The 11,426-nt window shown below is 38.2% G+C and overlaps 1 protein-coding gene across 1 annotated transcript in view; it reads left to right on the plus strand.

Annotated features, from left to right (window-relative positions):
• The first annotated feature begins 2,437 nt into the window (after positions 1 to 2,437).
• Positions 2,438 to 11,426, plus strand: part of LOC149089994 (putative G protein-coupled receptor No18) — a 9,413-nt gene continuing 424 nt past the window's right edge. Inside the window, exons 1-3 of the mRNA XM_089235134.1 lie at positions 2,438 to 2,441; positions 4,109 to 4,450; positions 10,541 to 11,426. The exon at positions 10,541 to 11,426 is cut by the window's right edge and continues 424 nt beyond it. Of these exons, the coding sequence (XP_089091260.1) occupies positions 2,438 to 2,441; positions 4,109 to 4,450; positions 10,541 to 11,426 (1,232 nt within the window). The remainder of the gene's footprint in view (positions 2,442 to 4,108; positions 4,451 to 10,540) is intronic.

The raw sequence follows: 11,426 nt of genomic DNA on the forward strand, positions 1-11,426 counted from the left end.
TTATAAATCCATTTGTTATATCACTTTTTTTCAGGGGCATCTCGACGGTTTCGGTGGCCCTGGATCGTACCTAGACATTTTTGGGGGCCTATTGTGAATTATAATTTTATGTACAGTACAGTATTTTTTTAGGGGAGGGGAGGGGATGGAGTTGGCATTCAAGATTGCATGACATTATTACAAAATGCGCAGGAATGCTAAAAATTTTCGATACACAACTACTTCACGGGTTCCTTTATTAAAAATATATATATAGTAGCCCCTGTGCAATATATCTATGTGTGTGTGAAGGAGCAGGGAAGGTCATCATTTTGGTGACTCTCTGGCATATAAGTCGCATGAGTAAAATTATCTGGGGGAAACTCAGATTTGTATATGCCATGAGTAATATGGTGAGAGATAACATAGGCGCGCACTCAGTTTAGTCATTAAAACTCTTATCCTGAGCTTTATGTTCACTTACATATACGTATTTATCATAAAAATATAACTATCTGAGTTGTGTACCAGTTCCAATTAGATGAAATGAATCAGAAATTACAATGGTTTCTGAAAATTATTCTATCAGTCATAGTTTGGAAAATTTGCAGAAAAAATTTTCCTTCTCATTTTTGATTTGGGAGATAAATGGCTATACACTTGAACACATAATAACCGCAACACTTACATGAATTATCTTTTCGGTCCTTTCAAACCACCCACGACCATGGTCTCTAGGCCAGTGTTTTTCAACCTTTCTGAACCCAAGGACCAGTAAAATGTTTGAAATAATTCGATGGACCACTTGCGTCCTGCATCTTCATTTCTGTATTTTTACTGATTCTGAATTTCTGTTTTATACATTTTTCCTGCGATTTTCAATGATGTTTATTTAAATTTATAATGTTCACTAAAATCAATAATAAACACCGTATTTATAACATGATAATTTTGGGTAGAAATACAAATATTCATCTAACATTGTCAAATTAAACTGTTTTTCCCTCAATTTTTCAGCAATTTTAACTACAATCTGGGATTTTGCTGACTTATGGCAACGTTTTTAAAGACAATTGGCCCTAGGGCCATCATTTCAATTTTTCCGGTGGGGGGAGGGGGGGGGGCAAAGCACATGTACTCAATGTATGTATATATATATATATATATATACCATTTTTAGTGTATTTTCAAAAGCCAGGGGGGTCGTTGCCCCCCGCTAAATGACGAGCCTGCAGTTGGCGACGTCCCGTATTTTACAGTAATTGGGTCATTTGAACGTTTTTTCCATCAAATTTTTGATTTTTGTTTACTTCGATTTGTAGCTACCTTTTATTTATATAAAAATGTCTTCTCCACTTGTTAATACAAGATTGGGGCAGAGAGAAAATTCATCTCCACAAATAACCAGTCTTTCGATGGATCTTGTATATATATATATATATAATGAACCCAAGTATATGAAGGCACAATTTTCATTTGCAAATCCATATGAATATTACTATAATATGAATTACAACAATTGAATAATTTTCCATCCAGTTAAAATTGAATTATCAAGTCTGCCTGTGGACCACCTACACCATCTTCGCGGACCATAGGTTGAGAAACGCTTTTCTAGACAAAGAAATTTTAATTAATGCTCATCTGGAAACCATTTCCCATTGAACACTAAACATGCTGGTGAATGACGTAAAAGAAAATGCCATATCAAGAGAATGAATAGTGGGCGCGGTAGCCCAGGTCGATAAGATACTCGCCTTAAGTACCAAAGGATGTTTAAAGGTGTCGCGTGTTCGATACCCGGTTCGTCCTTGTCAGAAAACTTTCCTGACACATGGGTACAACAGAAATGGCGACATCACCACAGGAAAAATTGCTACCGCAGGGAGTCCCCCATCGAGGGGTTAACCCACCCACCAACCTCTCGATTAGGGTAAAAAAAACAATGCTGCCGTTCGGAATTGCCAATAAATTGTAGGTCTCAGTCTAACTAGCCCTCGTGTGTGCAGAAAATGACCGTGGTGCGGCAAAAATAATCAAATGAGAATGAATAATAGAAAACTTGGATGCAAAACAAGAGACTGGAAATCTGTTAAAGATACTGGAAAATAAAATGCATGGAGCAATCACAAATCAGTGAAAAATAGGTAGTAGAAACAGATGTACTCGGATTGAATTTTATGTGAAAATAGAATCATTCTATTAAATTTCTAATAGTTTAATCATTATTCTATGGTTTTTATTTCTGTAGTTTAAATCAAAAATAATTTAATTCTATAGTTTAAGTTGAAAATAATTCAATTCCACAGTTTTTAATCACTATATTTAAATTTCTGAGAATTTCGAATAATTAAGAATGACTCAGGGAAAGAAGTTATCTCAAATTGAATCAAACTGAGGTAATGATCAAGAGAAAACTAAAAAAAAAGAAACAAACACTTATCATTTTAAATATCAAATGGGTAAATCCTGGTAAAAGAAACAAGATCAAACGCTCAAAAATGTTTGAAACTCAAGAGAGAACAAAAGCACAACTTAGACTTGCATCAGCGGCAAAAACAAGAAAAATAATTACTTTTCTAATGAGTGTTTAAAGTCTCTCCTGTAGTGATTTTTTTTTTCAATTAGTGATTCCCAGGTTTTTTACTACACAAGCTAAATCTAAAAACTCATTTTCAAATTGTTTCTGAAATCTGTAATACCATATGTTAGCCTCTCATTTGTTGATATTAAATATTGTTGATAGAGAATGTAAAAACATATGGATATCAAGAAGTTCTCTCGAAATTTTTTTGATGATTTAAAAATTAAGAAAATAATAATTATTTCTTCTAGGAGAAATCTCTATATATTTTGTACCTTGTGGGGGGGGGGGGGACACCCCCCTTCTTCTGAGCTGAGATAACGCTGTTTTTTGAAGTAAAAAGTAATATTTTGTACGCTACCGCATATATGTGTATAAAAACTGTGTATTTTATTTTCGGCCAAAATTTTAAAGTGCTACAAAAACAAAATTTTGGCTGCAACAAAAATCAAATTTCCATTTCCAACCCCTGCAATTAACACTTCAAACATTACTGAAAGTTCAGTCATGGTGAAAATTTGAGATTAATGAAAAAGAATAACGTCTTTCAGAATTTCTTGAAAAATGTTTCGTAATTGATGAAAAATAATTTGAAATTAATGGGAGAAATAATTTCAGAATTGATGGAAGTTTTGAATTTATGAAAGACATAATTTCAGAATCAGTGAACGTTTTCAGTAATGTGAGACCCTCCCTGTTCGATTCGAGGATCCTGCGCTCAGACCCTGTTGGCCCACATGTTAAAACACCAGGAAGTGGTTTCACTAATCTCGAAAACGAAACATTTTTTTAAATGAGAAATATTTAATAAGAATCTTTAAATTAAAAATAAGCCAATGGATCACAAAGTCGACCATGTTGTTGATTTTGGTCCGCGGCTGAAAATGATTAAGAACCCCTGTTCTAAAGGATCCGTGGTATCATTTTCATTTACTGCGTGCGCACCCTTTGCGTGCGCCAATGCTGTCATTGCATGAATGACACATTTTGTGCTGTGTTAAATTGTAAGTTATTCAATATTTTACGTCTTGCAAATTATAAAAACAATCCTTTTTGGATTTTGTGGGGGAGATGGCTTCGAGAAGTGGACTTTGTGAAGTCCACGGTGGGGGGGTCCGTAGTGCATTGAATTTCACTTCAGGAGATCCACAACATCAAATAGGTTGGAAAACACTGATCGAGAACACATGGATTTTCTGAACCAGCAGTTCCCAATTGGGACTGCCTGGAACCCCCCCCCCCATGAATCCACAACTTTTTTACTGGGGGGGGGGGGGGTCCACGGCCCGATTGTAGAATTATAAAAACAATTAACGCCAAGTTGAAAAAATAACATAAGTAAATTACATGACCCAAAAGGGAGTCCTCATGGGTTATAAAAGGCTGAGAACCACTGCATAAACAAGAATGAGCTGTTGATCTTAAGTACTGTTCAAGTTAAGGATCAACTCCGTGGCCTACTATAGTACTCTAGTCAATGAATCTTGTGCATCAAATATCGTATTTTCAGTTTCTTAAAAACATTATTTTTTTTCTGTTTTGTAGGTAGAATCAAGCACAAATCGATCATAATGGACCAGTTATCGACGAACGAAAGCAGATTGGATTCCGAGATGGTGGTGCTGAATCCTCTCGCAGTAACCGCAACGTCTCTAGAGCCTTTCGGTTGCCTGGGAGCGCTGAATAACACGCAGAACAACGTCGGTTGCACCGGAGTCATGGTTCGAGTCCAACATTTGACAGAAGCGACGGCCTTGTTTTCTCTTCTCTTAGTCAGCATATGCTTCAACGGGACCGTTTTCGTGCTTTTCTACATGAGACCGTCTATGAGGACCTTTTCTAATCGCTTTGTATTGAGCTTGACCTTCAGCCATTTACTGCAGTCAGGTACTCATTCATTTTTTTTCTTTTTTTATCACTAGGGCTCGGATTTTTATGACATCATCATCCACAAATCATATTGTGGGCATTTTTTTTTTTGGTCATTTATCAACGTTTAATATGCAGGCATTTACTTCAGAGATATAGAATGCACTTACAACGAATATTCTTGTCTTTCTTTCTTTGGAAAACATCGTTTGCATTCCCAATAGCCACTTTTTTCGTTCTTGGAGGATCCTCGTGCTATATTTCTGAATGGCACGCCAACCACTTGAGAAAGATGTTACTGATGTTACCCGTTCACACACTCGAAATCTTCCCATGCAATACATTTTCATCATGCCTGAATACAGGAGTTTCTGTCAGGAGGGGAACTTTGTCACTTGGTTCAGCTTTCACCATGGCTCCCGTCACTGTAAGCTCTATAACAATGGTTTTTCGCATTAAGTTTTGAAGTGAAAATCTTTTTTTTCCTCAAAATTGCTACTCCGGTAAGTTTGAAAGTTGCCCCCCCCCCCTCCCGTTGTCCACAGTTAAGTGTTCAGAGTAAAAAGTTTCGGAGTTTTCTCCAGTACATGGGGAGAACATTTCAACACCGATGGTAGCCGCTGTGTGGTCACGTGGGGTATTGTAAGTGATTCGCATCTCGGAGTCTTGGGTGCGAGCCCCCACCGGTGGCGAAATCGCTTGTTGACTGAGGTTGGTTTTCAGTCACTTCAGGAGCAAATGTGAGTCGTTCTCCCCGTTGAAAAGTCTTGTAACACATCCTACAACCATGGCCGAAACCAAAAACAAAAATTTACATTGTCACCTGGGGCACGTAGGTACCCATTTTGGCACACGCTTTCTCGCAACCTTGAAAAAAGCGAACTTGGTGCCCTTAATGGTCCAGTGCACGGGCAACAGAACAACCTTTGACTTTGCCCAGTTCGGCTCTGCCTGCAACTGTGAAGATATTCAAGCACCACACACTAGACTCGCAATTTGAAATACAGATGGCGACACTAATTTCACGCACAACACTAGATACGCACGCAGACTGTTAGGTATATCAGGTATCAGCTATATCATAGATATATCATAGGTATATCATAGATCATTAACACACTTTCGGCACACCTCGCATCTGAAAGCGGATGAAATGGTAGTAAATTGCACAATTGAAAAGCTGAAATAATGGGATAAGTATAAGGCCATAATTTTAAATTTTAAGGTCATATTTTCGTGTTTTTTAAGTCATAAAAATCCTAGCCCTAATCACCCATAAAAGTAGAATCTTTTTTTGTCTGTGTGTTTGCAAATGGAAGCATAATTTAAATCAAATTTCACAAACGGCAGAAAAAGAATCAGGCGTTTCCGTGGTCGAAAATTTCGTGGTCAAAAATCTGCATGAATCCACGCTTAACGCTGTTTGGGAACCGTTTTAGAGAATGTGATGCTAAATATTTCAGCGAAAGTCATTATGATTCACCTGAAGACCCTAGAGGGCTTCATGCCGGGATATAGTGTGCACTAAATTTAAAAACTTGAATATTCATATCGGTAAGAATAGGCAAATGATAATAGCATGGTGGTAAATTAAAAACAGGTTTTTACCGACCGTCCAACAGAGAATTCTGTTAAACTTTTCGCATATTTGAAGCCCAAAAAATATCGGCAAACTTCTCTAAAAATACCGCAGTTTATTTCGTGTTACCCCCCATCGTTCGATCACAGTTCGTCCGATGAGAGCCGGACAAGATATTCGATTATTTCGATCAATGACTTCAACGCAAGTACACGGTGGACACACGAGACTCATCGGGAATGATTTGGTGTCATTCCGCCGAACAATCATGTCCAGCAATCAATCTAGGGCCTAGGGACACAAGCAGTAACTTTTCTCATTAGAAGTCGTCTCACATATGAGACTGATTTTACCTCTCCAAGACTTCAGCAATATGCATACGTCTAGGCTAGGCACACAGGGAACAATAATTCTGGGGATTCCTAATTCTTCATTTCAGGCAGTTGGTGGTAAGCTTATTCCAGTGTTCTTAAAGTGGGCAATATCACGTCCCTGGTGAATGAAAGCGATGGAATGATCCGGGGGTGGGTGGGATCATTCCATCGTCACCAGCGACATCGTGTGTGGGGTTCGTCGTAAAGTTAGTGAGAAACAAAAATGCTCAATTGGAACGTTGATCAAGTGCTCACGAGCACGAAATCGAATACGAGCATCGAGCACTCTGTGTACTTCAGGGAACACCGTAGGGCTCGCGAGCAACGGGTTGAAGATGCCTGATCTATACGATATGCAGTGGTTCTCAAAGTGTGCGCCGCGGCTCCCAAGGGCGTCACCAACCTTTGTCAGGGACGTCAGCTGGATGCAATAAACCTTCATTTTATTGACGCAGGGGCATTCATGGAACACTAAACTCAACTTTTTAAGTGGCGTTGACGATATACCCAGACCCCTTAGAAAAGTCCTTTATTTTAGCATTGACAAGCCCAGATATTTTGCAAAGTTGATTTCACAATAAATACTTTTTCCTATATTCCTAGTTTTGCTGAGGGAGTTCATTTGTCGGTTAAAAAACAAAAGTGCTTGAAACGTTTGGGATGTTCGAGCTGGACCTGATTTCTGCATAAACCTCGCTAATTTGGGGCTTCAAACTTAAACAAAAATATCTTTGTTGAAAAACCAGACATTTTTCCCCAAGTTGAGACGTTCTAATGTCTGCTTTCCCTACCCAGGATCAAGTCAAAAAGTGGGCCCTGTGTTCAACATTGCCTTATTGTTGTAACATAAATAATTCAAAGCCCTAAAAGTAAATGTCATGTGTAATTTAGAAAACATTAATGTATACGACGATGGTTTCACTGTGTATCAGCCAAATCAAACAGAGATGTAGGTTATGAGGTTGAAATTTAAAATATTTTTCAATACTGTGTGATTTGGAATAAGTGAGTTTTGAGTTGTTTCTTGAAGGATGAGTATGTTGGGGTATCTCTAAAATTTGTTTTTCGGCAAAGTATTGTAAACTTTCGGAATAAGATAAATGAAATGCTTTTCAAGTATTGTTTTATGGACTGCCGGTAATGAATAAGTGGAATTATATCAGTCAGAAGTGTGTGTGTGTGTGTGAGGTTTGAAGTTAGTGAGAACAGAATTTTTTTAATAATTAAGATAAATCTGTAAAAGTAAAGATAACGAATTGGAAGTATTTGTAAGCGACTGAAAAGTTTTTTGAAGGAGTGTTGTAATCATTTGTTATATAAGTGTGATCATTCTTTTTTCCTGTAAGGAAATTATAGAGGGCAAATGGTAGTACTGTGGCCACTTCTCCCCAAAGCGATAAACCATAGAGTAAGTGTGGGTGAACCATCGAGTCGTAATATGTGTGATTAGGAGAAAGATTGATTTATACAAATAGTTTTAAATGGGTTTTTATTTTTCTATTCGTTTTGTTTTTTTTGATTTGCAAATGGTTGTTAAATTCCATTGCAGAATTAACTAAGATGAATGAATGCTGTTCATAATTATTGAGCTAAACCAAGTTCTTCACCATTTCCTAATCCTTCGAGTGCTTGGTGCTGAGTTGAGTACCAATGTCTTAAAGCAATTAAAATTTAGCAACTGAAATTGCTTTTTGTCATAGATAAGGATAAAAAGAAAGACTAATTAAAGACTATATTAAGAAGATGAGGGATTAAAATCCGGTGTGGAAAATACATGCGATGAAACCCGAAACTAAAAATTCAAGGACTTCGATAAATTTATTAAATAAAATGGCTTTATGCGTAGAATAAGCTTTATATTTGAGTTGAGGGAAACAGGAAGTTCGAGTAATAATGCGATTTCTAAAAATAATAATACCCTTGGTAATTAAAACAACATGAAAATCGCATTTGCTTCGAAAGAATTTCGATCCTTTGAACATATTTACGAATAAACTAACCCTTAAAGCGGCAATCCCGAGATGTCTCGTCGAACTTGATTTGCTTTATTTCAGTCACCCCCCAAATATCTTGGGTTGTTAATACGCTTTTATTTCCAATGCGGCAGTTATAAGGCGGATCAGGAAAATTATAAAAACCGCTTGAAGGGTTAATAAATCTGCTTTGTAATAAGGATTTCAGATGCATTTAAGACTTAAAAGGCTTTTGAGAATCACTTCGAATTAAAGTCAATGAACTCTGGTTGGATATTAAGTTGGCTGAAAGATTTAATTGGATTAATCAGATTCTAATAACTCCAGGGATCGGAAATAAATTTCACTGCCGTAAAATCTATTAAGTAACGTAGAATTATTAACGTAAATATGTAATTATAATTTTATAATACATAAAATTATAGTTATACATATTTCGTAAATTATATGCGCAATTGATTTAAAGAAGTTACATATAACTATGTATAGGGTATATAGCAAACAGGGCGTATGGCATTTTACTGGTGAACCGTTAGCGGCGTACTTCCAATTGTAAAAAGTTTCCAAATAACGTGTAGATCTCATATACGTCATTCATTTCGCAAGTGGTTGTATGTTTATTAAAATAAAGAAATTAACTTTTTATACAATCCCCGTGTGCCCAAAAACCTGATTAGAAAGTTGTTGCCTTGTCTCTTTTGAGGACAACAAGAGAAATTTCATGTTTATAATTGCAGTATTCACTGAAATATTTGAATTCGTACGATGGAGAAAAATTGGGGGGGGGGGGGGGGAAACAGCATTAAATGCGTTTAAAACGGTTTTCCCGCATTTAATGCTGTTTACTCCCAATTTTCCTCCCTTTTTTCGTATTCGGAAAAATCTCAGTTTATAAACATGAAATTTCTTTTGTTTGCCTCAGAAGAGACAGGGCAACAACTTTTTAATCAGTTTTTTGGGCACACGGAATTGTCTTAAAAGTTAATTTCTTTATTTTAATAATTATACAATCACTTGTAACATGAATGACGTATATGAGATCTACACGTTATTTGGAAACTTTATACAATTGGAAGTACGCCTCTAACAGTTCACTAGTAAAATGCCATATGCCCTTTATGCATTGCTATGCACACTGTAAATGTATGAATTTTATACATTTGCACTCACAATGCATTTCTCAACTTTTTTGGGCCTTGCCCACGCTTTAAAACAATATATCTGTTCTTAGGGGTATAAGCTTTGCACCTGGTTAGGGGGTATCTCAGACTAGAGGTTTCTCAACATGTTATTCCGCGAAACTCTCGATAGTTACGAGAATAACCATCCTGTTTTCCACAGAGCTTAAAAAATATATGAACATTTCTACAACATACGGCATAAGTTTTTTTTTTTGCAAATGTTGAAATTTTCAAATGCATAAAATTTTTATGAAAAAAATCCATATCTTCTGACACTAAAACCTCAAAAAACTTCATGAATCTCTAGGGTTTTGCTGAACATCAGCTGTAAATCGATGCCTAACGGATCCCAACCTAACGGTACGCTTACCTCTAGGGGATACATGACAGGCGAAAGAAATGAGAAAAGTAACCAAAGGTTGTGAAATATATGTTAGTTAATCGCGCAATAGGGTACGTACGCTTTGTAGCACACTTACTACAAATTTTCCAGCTGTACGCAAACCTCTACTGAATTTCCAGAGGTACGCAAGGCATACCTCCAACGCTCTCCCAGACGTATGTAACGCACACCTTACGCATTTCCAAGAAGACCCGCAAATCTCTTACGTATTTCTGGGGACACCAGACAATAGCTACCATGTTTAAGTAGTTCGCAACGCAACTCGTTTGTTCATTTGCCGGGATATCCAAGTCCCCAACGCATTACTAAGGGTGCGCAAGCTTCTTAAGCATTTTTAGCGGTGCACAAGCCCTCTACGCATTTCCAGGTGGTACTTGGAGCATGAAAGATTGGAAGCCACTACCCTAGAGAGCGATACTATTTATTTATCAATGCTAATCAACTGTCTCTCTCGGAACCTCTGGCAATGACTCGGGAATCCATGGGGTGTCGTGAAACCCTAGTTGAGAAATGCTTTTACTTTAGCAACCCTATTTAATCTTTCGTGTGATGTATAATGAAAGAAAATGTTAATTTTTTTACTCTCTTCCTTTTGCAGTGATCATAATACCGACAATACTGGTGACGTCTATCACGGATTCCTGGAACTTCGGCGAAGTCTGGTGCCAGTTGACAGGGTGCCTAACGATATGTCTCAACGTGGCATCGGTTCTATCCATACTCTTGATAGCGGTGGATCGTAACTGCGCCGTCAACAACCCTCTGCATTACACGATGACCATAACAAAGAAGAGGACCGGACTTCTGATCGCTGCCGTTTGGCTCATCTCGGCCCTGATTTCACTGCCGCCTCTTCTTGGCGCATCCGAGATCGTCTTCAGGCAGGAGTGGCACATGTGCACCATCCTCTGGAGCTCGGACGATCCCTTGAGCATCGCTTACGGTTCTATGTTGACAATAGTCGGTTTCGTGGTCCCGCTGTCAAACGTCGGTTGGATATACTTCACCCTGTTTAGGGCGGCGAGACGCAACACAGAACGAGCCAGGAAGAACAGCGTATCTACGTGCCTCAGCGAAGTGGTCATCGTCAATGTGGATCCAGAGAAGAACATTAAGTTCCCACTGGCAAAAAGTAAGAGCTCGAGTATCACCTGCTTGAGGAAGTGCTCGCCTTCCATGGTGAGCACCAGCTCTTCAAAGTACTCTTGTTTCAGCAGGGACTGGAAAGCCGCGAGGACCGGGCTGTTCGTCGTGTGTTCCTTCGTCGTTTGCTGGATGCCCTTCTTCTTGTCGGTCATCTCGGGCCCTCATTTCCAGATACCGGAGCGCATTTGTTTCGCTGTCAGCTTCTCGACGTTCGCGGCCTGCATCGTCAATCCGTACCTGTACGTCTTCAGAAACAAAACGTCCAGGAAACTCATCAAAACTCTTATCTGCTGGAGATTCCGAGGCAAAAATGACTATTACTCGAGATCGGCCAGAAC

The sequence above is a fragment of the Pholcus phalangioides genome, unplaced genomic scaffold (genome assembly GCF_987345545.1).
Source record: "Pholcus phalangioides strain wild (caught in Gottingen) unplaced genomic scaffold, Ppha-v1.0 ptg000001l_1, whole genome shotgun sequence".
Taxonomy (NCBI): domain Eukaryota; kingdom Metazoa; phylum Arthropoda; class Arachnida; order Araneae; family Pholcidae; genus Pholcus; species Pholcus phalangioides.